At 54.0% G+C, this 17,664-nt stretch overlaps 2 protein-coding genes across 12 annotated transcripts in view; one reads left to right on the top strand and one right to left on the bottom strand.

Annotated features, from left to right (window-relative positions):
• UBN1 (ubinuclein 1) overlaps nucleotides 1–4,249 on the top strand; it is a 34,799-nt gene extending 30,550 nt beyond the window's left edge. For all 11 annotated transcript variants that reach the window (XM_063618262.1, XM_055243011.2, XM_055243004.2 and 8 more), the window contains one exon: nucleotides 1,970–4,249. In XM_063618262.1, coding sequence (XP_063474332.1) covers nucleotides 1,970–2,019 — 50 coding nt within the window. In that variant the 3' untranslated portion in view covers nucleotides 2,020–4,249. The remainder of the gene's footprint in view (nucleotides 1–1,969) is intronic.
• Nucleotides 4,250–4,401: 152 nt separating this feature from the next.
• Nucleotides 4,402–17,664, bottom strand: part of PPL (periplakin) — a 54,458-nt gene continuing 41,195 nt past the window's right edge. The window contains exons 11-22 of the mRNA XM_055243002.2: nucleotides 17,405–17,551; nucleotides 16,611–16,762; nucleotides 15,685–15,782; nucleotides 15,357–15,514; nucleotides 14,170–14,348; nucleotides 13,947–14,085; nucleotides 12,861–13,054; nucleotides 12,317–12,467; nucleotides 10,855–10,938; nucleotides 9,968–10,084; nucleotides 8,998–9,090; nucleotides 4,402–7,907 (exon numbers count right to left, since the gene is read on the bottom strand). Of these exons, the coding sequence (XP_055098977.1) occupies nucleotides 5,244–7,907; nucleotides 8,998–9,090; nucleotides 9,968–10,084; nucleotides 10,855–10,938; nucleotides 12,317–12,467; nucleotides 12,861–13,054; nucleotides 13,947–14,085; nucleotides 14,170–14,348; nucleotides 15,357–15,514; nucleotides 15,685–15,782; nucleotides 16,611–16,762; nucleotides 17,405–17,551 (4,176 nt within the window). The 3' untranslated portion in view covers nucleotides 4,402–5,243. The remainder of the gene's footprint in view (nucleotides 7,908–8,997; nucleotides 9,091–9,967; nucleotides 10,085–10,854; nucleotides 10,939–12,316; nucleotides 12,468–12,860; nucleotides 13,055–13,946; nucleotides 14,086–14,169; nucleotides 14,349–15,356; nucleotides 15,515–15,684; nucleotides 15,783–16,610; nucleotides 16,763–17,404; nucleotides 17,552–17,664) is intronic.

Raw genomic sequence — 17,664 nt, 5'->3', positions numbered from 1 at the left:
AAATAGCCTCTAAAAGCCTCAGGCTTGAGGCTGGTCTGGTAGCATCTGAGAAGAGAGCTCAGGTGCCCCGGGTTGGTACCTTTGCATTGAGTGCATCTGCCTCACCCTGTCCTGAGTCTGCGATTCTTGGGTACGCCTCCTGGAATTCTGGCATGGGAAGTCTCACGGTGTCTCGGCTTTGACCTAGCATTGTTCCTACTGTAGACCTGCTCCAGACATGACCAGGGTGCTACTTGGATAAGGGGAGAGCCACTTTTATGGAAGCCAGCCGAGGTAACCCTGGTGAACTGGTGCCAGGTGGAAGTAAGGACCCTCTGTGCTGCACATCTCCCAAGTTACATCTGCCTCATGATGTGCTGTGGCTCCCTGGCACCATGGCGCATTATAGTAAACACCAGAGGCCATATGGGGCAAGACTAAATCTGGAAGTCTCCACAATGGAAATTGTGCTGCTTTGAGGGGCTAAGCCTACAACACTAGTGACTCCTCCTTTCCTTGAGAGGAGAAGTAAAGTGCAGTGACTTCTCTACAGACTAGAGGCTGCAGAGCCACCTTGGTGAGAGCAGGGGTCTTTCCAAAGTCAGGCTGCCCTGCCTTTGCTTACTCTCAGGAACGTTACTCTCAGAAAAGTGGTGGCTCTCACCTGTAATCCCAGCACTTTGGGAGGCCAAGGCAGGAGGATTGCCTGAGTCCAGGAGTTCAAGACCAGCCTGGGCAACATGGCAAGACCCTATGTCTATGTTAAAAGAAAAAAATTAGCCAGGTGTGGTGGCATGTGCCTGTAATCCCAGCTCCTCAGGAAGCTGAGGCAGAAGGATCACTTGAGCCCAGGATGTCAAGGCTGCAGCGAGCTGTGGTCATGCTACTGCACCCCAGCCTGGGCAAGAGTGAGACCCTGTCTCAAAAGATTGCTTTCTCCTATATTTTCATTTTTCCTCTGGGTATGAAAAGGCTATCAGAATAGGAAGAATAAGTGCTAGTGTTCTATACCACTGTAGGTGACTGTAGTTAACAGTAGTATGTAGTTTCAGTTAGGAGGAAGATATTGAACGTCGCCAACAAAAGGAGATGAAAAATGTTTGAGATGATGGATATGTTAATAACCCTAACCTGACACTACACATTTTAGATGTCGAAATATCACTATGTACCCCATAAAATGTGTCATTATTATGAGTCAGTTTTCAAAACTGTTTAAGGCTATCAGAGGCTGGATATGGTGGCATTGAGAGGCAGGAGGATTGCTTGAACCCAGGAATCAGAGGGTATATTGTGCTGTGATCGTGCTTGTGAATAGCTGCTGTACTCCAGCCTGGGCAACATAGTGAGACCTTATCTCTAAAAAAATTTTTTTAATCAGTTTAAAAGTTCGAGGACAAAGAAAGTCAATCAGAAAAGCAACTATACCAAAACAGGGTTATCCAAGTGAGCTTCTCACTTCCTTAGATGGACTTCAGCTTACAGGATGACACGAGATGCGAGTAAGAAGCTATTTGCGCATTTCAGTTGCGTGACTTGTGTCTGCGTTGCTTTCCTTCCTTCCTTCTGTGGACTGAGAATGCTAGTGCCTTTGAATTTGTCTTTACAGGACCTGAGGGTCTTTTGATGGTAAGAGAATGAATGATCATTGCTGCCTTGAGTTCTATGTGATCGTCAGGCCTCGCCTCAGGATGGCAATTGTAGCTTGAGATGACGTAGCCCAAGTTGCATAGTATAGCTGCTGTTCTGGAAACACTGTGCTGAGTGACCACCAACTTTCACAGTGCTAGTGTGCTTGCAGGCTGCGGCCAGGAGCAGTGTACACGAATAACCGCTGGCTGGTGTCTCATGGCTTGTTTGAGCTCTGGAACACTCAGCATTTGGGGACTTTTGCTATTTAGGTGTTTACCTTGAAGTTTGGTTACTACTGCATTAAGGAAATCAGAGAGTATGAAAAACTTGCGTTCTAATTTTTCTTACTCTTTTCCAGGTGCTTCTCAGCTTCACGGGAAAGGGCCTGCTGTACCACGGAAATTGTGACCGCTTCAGAGGCAAGGCTTGCCACTTGGGTCTGGGTGGAATCAGAACGTGCAGGTCTCCCAGGATGTACACTCACTGCGCCCTTTCTGCTGCTTGGTGTTCTTCTGGAGGAGCGTGAGTTCTCAGTGGAGCGCTTCTCGGCACTTCTGATGTGCCTCCCACGGAGGGAGCCGAGCCCTTGCTGCTCAGGAGGTGCAGACTACCCCGTGCTTTGGGCCTTGCGGCTCTGTCGCTAGACGGTTGTTAGAGGGGCAGCTCTAGGCTGGGGCGTGCGCTGGGCCGTGGTGGGAGGCATGGTGTTTACAGGCTCTGGTGGCAGAGCAGTTGGCACACCTGCAGGTGAATCTGCCTGACCCCCTGGCATTTGGTCAGAGTACCTCAGAGCACCCCACTGCTCAGGGGCTCCTTCTGGCTGCAGTAAGCTCCCTGGATGGTCACAGTGCCGCCTCATCCCCAGGCTGTGTGCTTAAGAGGACAAAACCCAGGCCAGAGCCACAGCTGGGAGACCTGCATTTTCCCTGCAAAATACTAAGAACACCTAGGATGTGCTCACTGTGGGGGCCAGTTTCTCCTCGGAACATGACAATGAAGCTCTTTTAGAGAAAAGACCTTTGTAGATTCAACAGTTGTGATAGGATTTTTACAGACACCTATTTTGGGCTCAGTTTTCATCATTACCATTAAATGCATTGGATAGAAGGGGACTGTTCTTCACACATCATATTATAGGAAGACATAATTCCAGTGCCTTTATGGTGGAGCAGAATTCGACAACACATGTCCATTCAGCCTTCTGAGTGGATCTGAGATGAAGACCTTGTTAAAGATATGTCTGTATTGAAGACAAAGCCAGTTTTGAGTTTTTTACACTTGCACATCATTATCTGTGCTGTCCTGACTAGAAGGTTGTCTGGGCCCCAAAATTCCAAGTCCCAGTGTAGCCAGGGCTCCCATTTTGTTTTTCCAGAGTTCGTGGAGTTGGACTGCAGAGCCCAAAGCCCTTCATCTCTCTGAGGGTCAAGGATACCAGGGGTCCCAAGTCACAGATAGACATTCCAGTTTGTCTTCTTAGGAATCATTCTTAGGCAGTGTGGCAGAAGCAGGCCTCTGTGAAGTGTCTGCCAGGTAGAAATAGGCCTTGAAGTCCTGGGGCTCTCCAGGTGGTGGGGTTATGTGTCGACTTAAGGGTGATGTGCGGAAGAGCTTGGAGAGTGGATCAGAGAGACTAGGACAGTTAACTGCAGAGCTCCTAAGTCACCACTCAACCAGTGGCTGTTTCACAAGGATTTGAGGGCACTTGCCTGTCCTGTGAGGTCTGTGCCCCAAGGTGAGTCTGAACTGACTGCTCCAGCTAAGTGATCTCAGGCACGTTGAGAGTATACAGTGTCCTCAGCACATACACCTGTGGGAAAACGGACTGCTCTTGGCTCCTGACTCCCAGGGTACAGCACCCAGTAACTCATCCTTCATTCAGAGGTTTGCTGGCCTTCCCGGTTTCCCAAGGAGCAAGACCTCTGTCCGCCCTTTGGCCCGGCCTCTGCTCTGACTCCTTTTTTACATAAGAACCAATCTGTGTTTCACATTGGGCTAAGTGGATTCCTTATCCCTTTGTTATATATATTTTTTGCAACTTGGATTTCCAGTTTGTTTACAGAGTAGTCTTAGGTAGTAGCAAAAGAGCCAAAGAAGAGATTTGTATTGCTGAGCTCAAAGCCAAGCAGAGGCCGGCAGTGGAGGCTGAGCAGGGACTCTCCAGGCTTCTCTGCCCATAAACACCCGGGTCCCAGCCCCTCCTTCCTTTCCCTTTGGTGCTCCCTCCTCCCCATGTACCATTGCGCGTGCAGCTGGAGCAGAATACCCTCATTTTTAGGAATCTAGTGATGCCTCTTGCCTCAGGGAAACGTTTCTTTGATGGGGAGTTTGAGATTTCTTTTCCTTGTTTATGCTTTATTTGTGGTAACGAAAGAGCGAATGACTGAACAGCCATGGCAAGGCAGATCTACAGGCGAGGATGCAGCAGAGGGTGGGGCAGAGTGGCCTCGGGGTCTGGGGGGCTGCAGGGGTTTCCTTGGCGCAGCGAAAGTCTCTGAGCACTTACCGGGCGTGGCCGTTTCTTAGGTGTGAGAGGGGCTGTGGCTTTTGTGCAGCGACTATGTTGGTGTTAGGGGTGGTGTGGAGATTGTTAATCTTGTATAAAGCAATTCAATAAATTGTTTCAAGGTTTCCAAAACATTTTTTCTCACTCTTTTCTTTCTACCATGTGGAAGTAGTTCTTCCTATAGGAGCTGTTATATATGGAATATCCATTTTGGCTGAAAGCCAAGAGGGAGTGGGGGAAATAATAAGCCTTGCATGCAAAAGAAGAAACGTGGACCGTAAAAGTAGACTCCAGCCACCAGGTTTATTTTCATGCTATAAATAAAGTTCCCTATTACTTCCCATTTTCTTATGTTCTACATGAGATACAGAGACCCAGAAATTTGCGTGGTGAATAATCAACTGTTTTGTATACCTAAATACCAATGAGATAATAAGCGAGACTTGTAAAGCACTGAAACTAAGGCTAACAGCAGCACAATCCACTATCAAAGGATTTAAATGCCAGAACTGTGAAACATTCTCTGTAGGTGCCGGTACAGTCTGGTTGACAATTAACGTCCACTCCAGCACCGAGGGCTGGACACTTCTGGTTTCTGTTCACCTTTCGTGGCTTGGAGCCCAGATCTGTCTCATGAGCAGAGTAACTAACTACTGAGGAGGCTTCTCTGATGGAAAGTTGGTTTTAAGCCAGAAATCTGGAGAGATGTCATGCCAGGCAGCAGCCCCCACGGGCCCCGGCCTTTGTGGGGCAGAGTGTCACTGTCTGGTGTGCCATCATCAGTACCCATGCTGCATGGAGTGGGCTTGGCTGCTGTGGTTGGCTTGTCCTTTAGTAGTTCTCAGATTGTGTGCGGTTATCACGAGGAGTTTGTTGCTGGGAGTGTATAGGAAAAGGCATCGCGGTTGTCCAGTCATTGGAGGATGACGTGGGTCACTCAGGGTGAATGATGGTTGGGACGAGAGTTGCCTGTCTTCAGCCAGTGCTTGCCTGTCCCATATGTGGGCTGGACTCTGAGCAGCCTGGCAGCGAGGGTATGTATAAAATGCTTGGCCTGCACCAGGGCTAGGGAGAAGACAACACCAAGGAGGTCACTGCGTCGTAGTGACACTTCGTTACGAAGTGTCTACTTCTGCCCAGATACCAAGACCGCCAGCTCCTGGATGGACATATCCTTGTTGACATAGCGGTCGTACTGAGCAGGGGTCAGCCTGCCACTCTGCAGGGCCTCTTCGATGGAGAACTTCTTGCCAGACTTCCTGTCGTGTATCACTGAGGACTCCCCATTGGGACCCTTCACTGAGATCTCCTCCCAGTCGCACTCCTGGCTTCTGAGTTTCACGAACATGTTCCAGTCGATGAGCCCGGCACGGTGGGCTTCCTCCGGGGACAGCTCGCGGCCGGTGTCGGGGTGGATGACTACGATGGAGCGCCGCAGGTGGTTCTCCCGCTGCTCCCGCTTGACGGCCACGGAGCCCAGGCGCTTCTGCAGCTCGTCGATCTCGAGGTCTTTGTCCTTGGAGAGCCTCTTGAGGTCATCTAGTTCCCTCTCCAGGGACCACAGTCTGGAGTCATGATTGGTCCCAGAGTCCACCACGGTCATGTTCCGCAGGTCTCGTCTTTCTGTCGCTGCCATGTCAATTTCTGATTGGAGCCTTCGCGTCTCCAGCTGCAGGTTTTGCCTCTCCAGCTGTAATTTGTGGTTCTCTTCCCTTAGAAAGTCTAGTTCCTTGGATGACTTGGAGTTATGGAATTCCAGCTCCGAAAGCCTGGCTTCCAGCCGGCTCACCTCGACGTCCAGCTCGTGCTTGCTGCGACTCTCCTCCTCCAGGCTGCTCTTGAGCCTCTGGATCTCTTGCTCGGTGTCGCCCTTCTCCACCTGGACACTCTCGGAGAGCACCACCTTCTCCTTGACATCCGCCTTCTCCAGTGTAGCCAGTTTCCTCCGGAGGGTCTCGAGCTCACCCTCCAGGAGCTGCCGCCGGTGCTGCTCTTCTTCCAGCTGGAGTCGGAGCAGGGCATGCTCTCGCGCCTGCTGCGGGTCCTGCTGCAGCACCACCTTCTGCTTGCGGGTTACCTTCTCACGGGCCTCAGCTTCTTCCTGCTCCAGTGCTGCCAGCCGCTGCTGCAACCGCTGCACCTCACGCTCGGCCTCCCTGCGGGCCTGCCGCTCGCGCTCCAGCTCCTCCAGCTGCCGCTCAAGCTCGGTGCGCCGGCGCTGCAGCCGCCGCAGCTCTGCCCGCAGCTTGTCAATCTGCCGCAGCTCCATGTCGATGCTCTCGGCGAAGGCGCTCACCTCGGCCCGCAGGCCTGGCTCCTCCTCATACCTGACCACCTCCTGCTGCACCACCCTTTCCTTCACCCGCGAGAGCTCCTCCTCTTTCCGGGCGATCTGCTCTTCCTGGGAAGCTCTCTCCCTCTCCAGATCCACTTGCTTCTTCTGCTCCTCTGAGAGCTTTGCCCTCAGAGACGCTACCTCCTCCTTGGTTTGAGGATCTTCTTGGAATTGGAGGATCTCCTGGACCACCTCTTTGGTCTGGACCTGGGGTTTGGTGTCTTTCAGGGCCTGGATTTCCTTTTTCAGCTGGTAGATCTCTAAATCACACCTTTCGATCAGTCTGGTCTTGTCCACGATCTCCTCCCTGAGCCGCTGAAGCTCCTTCTCCATCTCGGGGTCAGTCTTGTACTTAATGACTTCCTTAGTCACCTCTTTGACTTCCACCTGGGGGCCTCGCCTCCTGAGGGCCTCCAGTTCGCTCTGGTAGCTCCGGAGCTGCTCCTCGGCACCCCGGTACTTTCTCTCCTGCTCCACAAGCTCCAGGCGGAGGTTCGCCACTTCACTCTCCACCTTGGGGTCTGGCCGCACGATCTCCCGCACCTTCTCCTGCACCACCACTTTGGCGTTCTCCTCCTCCAAGGCCCATATCTTCCGGAGCAGCTCCGTCTTCTCCCTCTGGCTAGCGCGAGCCTTGGCAGCCTCGTCCTCGTATTGGCGGGTGAGATCGCTGACCTCCCTCTCGGTGGCCACGTCCTTCTCCACTTTGAGCACCTCCTTGACGGTGATCTTGCCCTCGGCCATGGCCCGCTCTTTCTCTAGCCTCTTGAGCTTGTCCTGGAGGAAGCTCAGCTCCTCCTCCTGCTTCTCCCTGAGCTGGCCCTGGCGCTGGTGGTCCTCCTGCAGCTGCTGGTACTCTGCCTCCAGCTGGGGGTCATTCTGCAGTTTCACCACCTCTTTCTCGGTGACCTTCTCCTGTGCCCGGCTCTTCTCCTCAGCTAGGGCGGCCACATGCTGCTGCAGAAGGAGGACCTCTGCCTCCCGGGCGCCCTTCTGCCACCTCAGTGCCTCCAGCTCCTCCCGCAGCTGCAAGACCTCATCTGCCTGGGCCCTGTCAGGCTCGATGCGCAGGACCTCCTTGACCACGTACTCCTGCCCCCCATCCCTGGTCTCCTGCTCCAGGGCATGCAGCTGCAGCTGCAGTGCCTCCAGCTCCTCCTGCAACAGCTGGTTCTTGTGCTGCTCCTCTGCCAGCGTCCGCTGCAGCTGCTGGAAGCTCTCCTCCAGCATAGGATCCGGCACCTTCTTGAGCACCTCTTTCCTCACCACCGATTCCTGAGGCCCCTGATTCCTCAAGGTCTGGATTTCTTCTTGGGTGCTCTTGACCTCGTTCTCCAGCTGCTGCCTCCGTTCAGTCTCCTCATCCAGTTCCTTCCTGATCTTCCACGCCTCCTCCACTCCAGAGGCCGGCCTGTTCCTTTGCAGGGTCTCATGGGTCACTTCTACTTCTGGCTGCTGTGATGGAGAAGACAAGACAAGGTTAAAGCCAGGCTCTGGCAGCACATGTGGGGCCTCTCCCCACCTGGTCAGAGTGGCTGTCCTGTGGTCCCCAAGGGACTCCCTCAGCGCCAGTTCATGTTAGTTGTAGAGTTCTAGGGTTACTTTCAAAAATGATCAAACAACTAGTTTGGGGTTTTTTTAATCAGGTAAAACATTTTTGAGCTGTGGAAGAGTTTAAAATGAAACCACGGTCTCCCACCTCTGGTCGCCTTCCTAGGGCGTGTCTGTCGGCCTTGGAGATGCTATCTGTGCTCACACAAGCATGTCTGTCTGTAGTATGCACCATGTGTTTATCTTTCCTGCACAAATGGTATTCTTGCTGTGTGCGCTGCTGCTGACTGCACTTACAGAGCTCATTCCAGCTCAGCACAGAGAGTGCTGCTTCAGGATTTACCAGCAGCATGGTTTCCACTCTGGACAGACCGCAGTTTAGCCCATTGCTGATGAAGAGTGAAGTGCTTCCAGTGCCTTGCTATTAAAAAACAATGCTGTCATAAACATCACGGACTTCAGAAAATAACATTTACTTTCTTTTGTTTCTTTTTTTTTGAGACAGCCTTGCTCTGTTGCCCAAGCTGGAGTGCAGTGGCGCAATCTCGGCTCCCTGCAACCTCTACCTCCTGGGTTCAAGCAATTCTCCTGCCTCAGTTTCCTGAGTAGCTGGGATTACAGGCATGCGCCACGACGCCCAGCTAATTTTTGTATTTTTAGTAGAGATGGAGTTTTACCATGTTGGCCAGGCTGGTCTCGAACTCCTGACCTCAGGTGATCCGCCCACCTCGGTCTCCCAAAGTGCTGTGATTATAAGCTTCAGCCACCTTGCCCAGCTGAAAATAGCATTCACTTTCAGCAGTTGTTTATTGAGTTGAATAAGTTCTCATGTCAGTAGAAGCATTGGCTCGGGCCAGTCTTTGCAGTGGCCCTGCCCAGAAACGTTAGCAAGGGGACACTTCCATCAATTCACGGACCATTTCTCTAAGACAGAGTCTGTATTTGTCACCTGGTAGAACAGCCTGAAGTAGAATTTCTTACTAAGATCAGTTACCTGTCTCAGGAGATTCAGAGCAAACTCCAGATTCTGCAGCCTCTGTCTGTTGATGGCATAAACTTCAGTGAACTTGGCGGCAAGTGCTGCTTCCTGCAGAGAAGAAGATTAGGAGAGCGGTCAACAAACAGTTGTCAACAGGGTAAGCAACAGAGAGCGAGACAGCGTGGACGTGGTTCTTGAGAAGTGGGGAATTTGAGGGTAGAGGCACAGCGCTTGCCCACTCCTGCCTGGAGTTAGACTGTAGCCTCACCGGTGGAGAGAAAACTGGATCTCGAGGCAGAAGATCCAGGCCAGGGTCTCAGCCACACTGACTTTGAGCAAGTCTTTCTGCCTGTTAGAGCACCAGTGTTCTCTCTCATGTGTACAAGAGACTAATATCAGCCCTCCACTGTACTTAATGAGGTGAGCAAAACAGGAATTTCCCAGATCCATGGTTCTGACCCTGACATTTCTGTTCAGCTGTGTTTTCAAAAATTTTTATTTTTTAAAGACAGAATCTCTTTCACTCAGACTGAAGTGCCGTGGTGTGATTGCAGCTCACTGCAGCCTTGAACTCCTGGGCCCAAGTGATCCTCCCTCCTCAACCTCCCAAGTAGCTGGGACTACAGGTTTGTACCACCACGCCTGGCTAATTTTTTTGTAGATATGGGGTCCTGCTTTGTTGCCCAGGCTGGTCTCAAACTCCTGGGCACAAGCAGTTCTCCCACCTCGGCCTCCCAAAGTGCTAGGATTACAGGAGTGAGCCACTGCGCCCGGCCTTGCTGTCTTTCTAGGCATATCGATGTCACTGCCCTAGAACAAGTTCCTCATCTTCTCCTACCAAACCTGTTTGCACACAGGAGGGCTCTCAGTGGCTTCCCTGTTGTGTGCGCATCTCTGAGGCCAGCGCGTGACACCATGCTCCCTGGGGAGCAGGGCAGCTTGGCCTCCACCTCAGTCCCGAGGCCGCCCGGCCCACAGAACTCACCTCTTCCTTCACTTTGGCAGCAGGAGATTGGAGCCTGGCTCTCTTGCTCACGTGGCTGCTCCTTCCATTCTCCAAGTCGAGAAGAGACCTTAGTTTTTCTGCTTCTAACTCATAGTCCTGCATGAGGGAGAGACATGGCAGAGGGGAGATGAAAACAGCTGAGAAGAGATGGAGATGTTCCTGTACCCCTTCTGGCTGACCCAGACCTGCCCTGTGCCATGTGCTGGTTTTATAATCTGCATGGGTCTTCCTCACAGCTGCACCCTGTAGTGATTGCCAGGAGGTTTTGAGAATTACCGCTACCTCAGCAGTACATAGCTCCATCACTCAGTAACAGGAGACAAGAAGAAGCACCTCCCGAATTCCCGTCCCAGCCTTCCTACATGCCTAGAGATTTTCGCATTCTGCTGCTGCTTTTAACATTGTACCATAACCCTGTCTCCCCTTGCCACCACCTCTTCTCATGTTTACCAGCTTGCTGACTTTATAATCCATCAGGTGGATGTGTGCTGATTCACGCAGCTTTCCCCTTCCACTGGACACCAGTCCTTTCCAGCTTACTAGTTTTGCTATTGTAAATAGTGTTGTTGCAACAATTTTGTTTGTCCTGCATTTTTTTTTTTTTTTTTTTTTGTATTTTTTCCTCAAGGATAAATTCCCCCAAAGAGTTTACTGCTTCAGAGTATAAAACCCTTTTACAGCATTCCATGTCTAGTACCATGCTGTTTTCCCAAAAGCCTGTGCCAGTTTGCACAGCAGCCGGCAGTGCCTCGGATGGCCAGCTCCACCCCCACGTGCCAGGGCCGGTGCTTGCTGCTTCTCTGACCAGGGGACGGTAGAACAAGGCCCCTGCTGTTTGTGCTTCGGGCAGAAGTTTCCCGGCTCACCTTTACAGCTTGCTGGTACTGCTGGGAATTGGCACAGATCTTCTGTACTTCCTGCTCCCTACTTGCTATCTCATCTAGCAGGTTCTGTAAGACAGAGTTTAAAAATCAAAACTAGGGCCGGGAGTGGTGGCTCACGCTTGTAATCCCAGCACTTTGGGAGGCCGAGGCGGGCGGATCACGAGGTCAGGAGATCGAGACCATGGTGAAACCCCGTCTCTACTAAAAATACAAAAAATTAGCCGGGCGTGGTGGCAGGCGCCTGTAGTCCCAGCTACTTGGAGAGGCTGAGGCAGGAGAATGGCGTGAACCCAGGAGGTGGAGCTTGCAGTGAGCCGAGATCGTGCCATTGCACTCCAGCCTGGGCGACAGAACGAGACTTCATCTCAAAAAATCAAAAATCAAAATCAAAATCAAAACTAACTGGAAAAAAAATTTTAAAAAGCAACCATGGATGAAGTAGCTGGAAATCCCAGAATCTGAATTTATTCTTCTCTAGCACAAAGTATGATCAATGGCTCCCTTGTATACATTTTTATTCATTGCAAAAGGCAGTTCTTTTTTTTATTTTTATTTTTTTTGAGACAGTCTCATTGCATCGCCCAGGCTGGAGTACAGTGGTGGGATCTCGGCTCACTGCAATCTTAGCCTCCCGGGTTCAAGCAATTCTCCTGCCTCAGCCTCCCAAGTAGCTGGGACTACAGGCTCCTGCCACCATACCCGGCTAATTTTTTTTCTGTATTTTTAGTAGAGATGGGGTTTCACTATGTTGGCCAGGCTGGTCTTGAACTCCTCAACTTGTGATCCACCTGCCTCAGCCTCCCAAGATGCTGGGATTAGGCCGTTCTAAGGCTCTGTGAAGAAGGGCCAAGATCATTATCTCTGCTAGGAAACAAATGTTTACTGATGATTTGGACCACCGGACACTGTTCTGCTCTCTGACTTAGATTATCTCATTTAATCTTCAAACGATGCCAGGAGGTAAGGATCGTGACCTCCGGCTTATGAGTGAGGAAAGTAAAGCTTCTGAGGTGGGGATGTGGCTGATGGGGTGGACCTGGGATTTGCTTCTCAGCCGTTGGCTTCCCGTGTTCCTCCCTCACCCCAAGGCACTGTGTCGGGCATGGGGGAGGCAGGAGTCCCAACTTTGGAAATGGGATTTTCCCCACAAAGGCGGCGGCTCATTCTGTAGCTGTTCACTCACATAGCCAGCCCACGCCAAGCGACCATTCTGCACCAGGCCCTGTGCGGGGCACTAAGCTGGGAGAGGTAAGCAACACACTCAGTTCTTGTTCTTAGAGGGTTGGGTGTTGGGAGCTTGAGCTGAGGCCCAGGGAGGACACAGCTGTGGCAGGCCTCTGCCCTGCTCCACCTCCCAAAGGCTCGGCGTCCCAGAAAGGGGCTTGCTGACCTCTGACCCTCCCTTGCCAGTGTGTGCCTGGGCCTGCAGAAGCGGCTGTCTCACCTTCTGGTTCTTCAGCTTGGTCTCCATCTGGCTGAGGCTGTCTGTCTCCTGGGGCTCGTAACTGGGGATGCTGGCTAGGAACTGCAGCACGTGGTCATGGCCGCGGCGGAAGTCCTCGTAGGCCACCGTGGCGCTCTGTAGGCTCTGCGCCCTGCCAAGGCAAAGCATTCAGGCCTCAGCCGCAGCAAACAGATGCCTCACGGAGCCCTCATTTTTTTTTAAAAAGTGGGAAACAACCAAATGTAACAACTAGAAATACCCCAAGTATCTCCCACACAGGGCGGGTGGTAATTAGGGAACGTCAGGTTGGACTGTGGAGAACCAGGTGGGTCCATATACAATGACTTGCAGAGATGCCCATTGTGGATTACAGGACCCAGGTAAGCATGACTCAAAGGAGAGACCACAGGACTGTCAGAGAATCTGACAAACTCACCAAAAAGAGAAACAGCAAGATCTGTGGGACATGGCTAAAGCATTGCTTAGAGATAATTAGATCGCATTCTCAGAAAACAAAAACGGCCACCACCCACCGCACCCTCACCTGCGCTCCAGCTGCTGGCGCAGGTTGTCGAAACGCTGGCCCAGCTTGTGCACCTCGGCCTCCTGGCGCTCCAGGTCTGGGCAGTGCTCCTGGAAGCGGCTGGCCAGTGTGCTCGAGCACTGCTTGGCCGCCTGCAAGTTCTGCTCCACCTCACCCAGGAGGGACTTCTGGGCCTGTAACTCAGAGGCCATGGCCTGGCGGGGCAGAGGAGGAGACGGCGGTGCTACGGCCAGAGCTCCCAGAGCCAGGCAATGACACCCCCCCGAAGCCCCTGGACCGCTGGCTATAGGAGGGTGGGCGAGGTCACAAGTAGGAAGGACTGGAGCCTTGCTCTGTATATCCCAAACCTGGGTCACTTCTGCCACCTTCTGTTTTATTACAATGAACAAAGTCCTGAAAAACTAACTTCTAAAAACTGCAGCAGGCAGCTCCTGCCCGGCACTAGAACAGCCTGCCACTGTCTGGGCGTGAGGCCGTGGCAAAAGCAAGTCGTGAGATAGGAGTGTGAATAAGGGACCTCAGGTCACAGACTTGAATGTTTCCTGCGCTCAGGCAATGTGGGAAGGGGGCCCGTGGCAACTGTGAGGTAAGCAGGCTGAGGAGGCAGCTGCACCTCTGCCCACTGACTTGCCCTCTGGGCTGCAGCCCAGGATGCCAGCTCTGCTCAGCAAGAGATACTGGGAACATGGATTGTTATGTGCTTTATGCTTTTCTTTTCTTTTTTTTTTTTAAAGAGATAGATAGGGTCTTGCAACATTGTCCAGACGGCTGGACTGAAACTCCGGGGCTCAAGCAATCCCACCCCAGCCTCCTGAATGGCTGGTGTCACAGGCATGTGCCACTACACTGGCTGTTGCAGATATTTGATCTTAAAATGCTGGCACCTGAAATCCCATAAGTCACACAGATCCCATGAATAGCTCAGATTTGTGCTGCGGCCCTCCATTTGCAGTTCCCAATTTGGGCATTCCAAACCCGGGAAGACTGGATGCTGGTGTCCTCGTCTGTCCAGACGGGGCGGGTGGCTGTGCCTGATGCCCTCACCTGCTCAGAGAAGGACTCCCAGGACTTGGGCCCCAGACTCACCGCCAACTCCTGCCCCTTGCTGTCCAGGATATGGCTGCTCTCAGGCACTGTGTCATCCTGATTCAGATGGTTCTCGTGCGTGGCCAGCAACTCCCAGCCCTGCTGCAGGCTCTTCTCCAGGCGGTTGGCCACATCAACCCTGAGGACACCAGTCAGGCGTTGGGGGATGCCCACCTGGTCCCCTGACCCACCCCAACCTCCATGCTGCCTGTCTGCCACCCACTTCTCCTGGGCCAAGTCCAGCAGCTGCACGAGGCGCTCGTATTTCCGGTTGGTGTCCTCCACCCGGGTCCTCAGCAGGGGTGTGGTGCCACTGCCTGGGAGGGCCTGGATGAAGGCTTCGCCCTCAGCTGTGCTCCGCGTCTTCTCAGGCTCAATCTGCAGTAGCTCATTGGTGATGTTCTGTGGGGACCAGGGCCCGCAGTTTTGGACACAGCCAGGCAGCCCCTTCCCCTGAGGATGTGCCCAGGGTGGGGACAGATTCCCTCATCAGGCACAGTGGAAGCAGCTGGAGAGGCCTGGCACACTCTGGGGCTCTGACCCGGCGTCTGGACCCCAGCCTGAGGGCTGCATTTTTCACGAGCATCCCAGGGAACCGCTGAGGTAGACTGTGGACACCAGAAGCACTAGTGACACCAGAAGCACCCAGGCAGCTGCCGGGCCTGTGCTGTTCTCAGCACTGCATGCGGACGCTTCTGTTTAATCTTTGCGGCAACCCTGGGTGGTGAGTACTACGACTCCACCCAGTCACGGGTGGGGGCGTGACGACTCCCAGCAGCTTAGGAACGGACTTGTGGGGTCAGGCTACACCCGAGACCAGCATCGGCCCGACTGGCCCCAACTCGGCCCTCACTGTGAGGCCCCATCAGGGGCTATGGCACTTCTCTAATCCCAGATCCTCTTCTGTAAAATTGGAGTGCTACTCCCTGCCTCAGAGGGCTGCCTTGAGGATGTGGGAGACTTTGTATAGGAGAGGAGGTGGGGCCCCGCTACATCCCCCCTGGCATCAGCTCACCCTGTCTTCGCCATTGCCCTGCGAGCAGGGCCAACCCATCCTACCGAAGACACTGAGGCCTGGAGTTTATAAATATAAACGCTAATGTGTTTGTGGTCAAGCCAGCCGGTGACCCAGTCCTGCGGAATTCCACAGCCCATGTGCCATGCCAGGCATCAGATTGACAAGCCATGCAGGAACAATGCAAGTCTTGCCAGCTCTTTCTCCTGGGGAGGTGATGAGAGCAGCCCTGCCACCTCCATGAGTCGGGACCCGGTTACATGCAGCAGGCTGTCCCTATCAAACACCTGCAGTGAATGTCCCAAGACTCCATGGGGAAAAGACCTCAAATAGGGGCCCCAGGGGGCCAGTGCAGGGCTCCCCCAGCCCCACCTGTGCTCCTGACCCGCAGGTACCTTGAGGTCCTTGGCCCGCTCAGCACTGTCCTGCACAGCCCGGCCTTGCTCCAGCGGTGGCCGCAGGATCCCTGTGATGGCCTTCTCCTGCCGGTCCAGGTCGCTGGCCACCTTGTCCAAGTCAGCAAGCACCTGCCGCCCCTGTAGGTCAGAGGCATCTGTGGAGGGAGGGAGGACACAGGCAGGTGTGACAACGGGCCAGGGGAGTGAGGCCCAGGGATGGACCTAGGCAGCCAGCCCCCCGCCGTCTCATCCACAGCACAGACCCTGGTCCAGCCCCTCCTCCCCGGTACCCCCAGAGCCTCAGGCGAGTGGCCCTGGCACCCACCTCCGGGATTCTCGGTCTTCAGCACCTCATACCGCTGCTGCAGCCTGCGTTTGCTCCCAGCTGCCTTCTGCCGCACGCTCTGGTACTGGGTGCCCAGGCTGTGAGGACAGAAATGAGCTGGGAACCTGGGCAGCCCACCACCCCCTGCACCCACAGAGGCGGGACTGCGGACTCTGGCTGGGCAGACACCCCAGAGGAGCCTGACAGCTCCTTAGATGCAGACAGCAAGTGCTCACTGTGGCACTGGCCTTTCCGTGCTCCTGCGCTCAGAACTCTTCTCCCTCCTTCCCTCCTCCTCCTTCATAGGAAGTCTTACTACCTAAAATTGTCTGTCCAGTAATCTCCACCAAGATGTTACCCCTGAGGGAGCATACACAGTAGGTGCTCAATAAATACTTAATAAATGAAGGCATTCCTTGAATCATCCACTCATGCGAGGAGTTCCTGGGCACCTACTTTCTACCAGGTACTTAACTAGGCCCTGGAGAGAGGAAATTCAAGGAGCCCAGGCCCAACGAGACTGACGCATACGCTAGTCACTTAATAAAAAGCGGTGCGTGCAGTGGAAGAAAGTGCCTGGGAGCAAAGAGGAGGCAGCCCCTATCCCAGCTGAGTCCTCCAGCCGAGGGGCTGGGGTCTGCAGGTACAGGGAGCAGTGAGTGCGGGAGCCAGGGGCCCTTAGAAACTGCTTAGAAACTCGTCAGGGGGCCAGGACGAAGCCCAGAGCTGGACATTCATGTTCAGTAAGTCAGCTGGCCAACGATCTGCCCCTCTCCTGCGTGAACCTCCAAGAGGGTGCAGATGGAGAGTGTCAGCGACCCCCCACTCCCCACAGGCTAAGGCCAAATCCCCAGGGCTATGAATGGGGCCTGAGAAGCCCTGGGGGTGGGACTGGTCCATGCAGGCTCCCGCGTTTGCCCTTGTACCTGTCAGCCAGAGCCAGGGCCTCAGGGTCTGTGGGGGGGATCACAAAACAGACGGCAGGAGCAATCAGCTTGTTCCCAGCGCTGTCCATGAGCTCCCAGCTCTCCCCGTTGTTCTTCTGCAGAGTGTAGCTGTAGCCCCGCGAGATCAGGCCCTGGCGGGGGCAGGCCAGAGTCAGGATCCCGCGGGGGCCTGAGGGCCTGGGAGCCCGGTCACCATCTCACCCCGGACTCTTGGACCTGGGGAGCCCTGGCTCATCACTTGGACCCTCCCCGTAGAGTGGGGACGGGCATGCAGGAGAAGCACATATGTTGAGGCTGCCGGCCCAGCAACCCACCTCCATTTCCCTTTGGGGAAACTTCCCTCCCAAATCCCAGTCCGTGTGGTCTCTCTTTCTCCATTCCCAAGCTCCAGATGGACACGTGACTTGGACCTGGCCAATGAGAGACTGGCATTCCCCAGCCACAGTCATTGGTATAGGGTGGACACTGGCGTTCCCAGCCACAGTGATCGGTGTAGGGTGGACACGTGACTCACAGTGGGCCGATGAGAACCTGGCCTGGGACCTCTGAGGCAGGGCTGGGATTGCTAAGCTGGTGGAACACAAAGCCAGAGCAGCCGAGGTGGGGGTGGCACAGGGGTGCCAGTCGGCCTGCACGAGGGGAAGGGTTGGCAGAGTGACACCAACCACGGAGACAGGCACAGGCTCCTGAGAACAGCACCTGAGGCCCCGGATCCAACCATGTTACCCCAAAGGCTTTGTAGTGATGCGAACAGAGGAGCTGGCCCCGCGCACCTGCTCCCCCTCAAAGTCACAGAGTGCTTCCACGGGGATGGGCTTGAGTGGAGTCTCCCGGCGGTACTTGAGGGGCACCACCTGCTGGCCTCGCTTCTGCAGCCCCCGCACCACGTCCTCATACTTGTTCAGCACCTTCTCCTGGTCCTGGAGAGAACGGGGTCAGGGGCCCGGGTGAGACCAACAGCCTTCCCCCTGGTGGGAGGATGCCGAGCAGGGGTTGGGTTCAGCAGGTGGGGTGCTGTGGAGGGGCCTGTACA

Source organism: Symphalangus syndactylus, chromosome 14, assembly GCF_028878055.3.
Source record: "Symphalangus syndactylus isolate Jambi chromosome 14, NHGRI_mSymSyn1-v2.1_pri, whole genome shotgun sequence".
NCBI lineage: Eukaryota > Metazoa > Chordata > Mammalia > Primates > Hylobatidae > Symphalangus > Symphalangus syndactylus.
The sequence above is the reverse complement of the archived record's forward strand: the minus strand, read 5'-3'. Positions and strand labels throughout refer to the sequence as shown.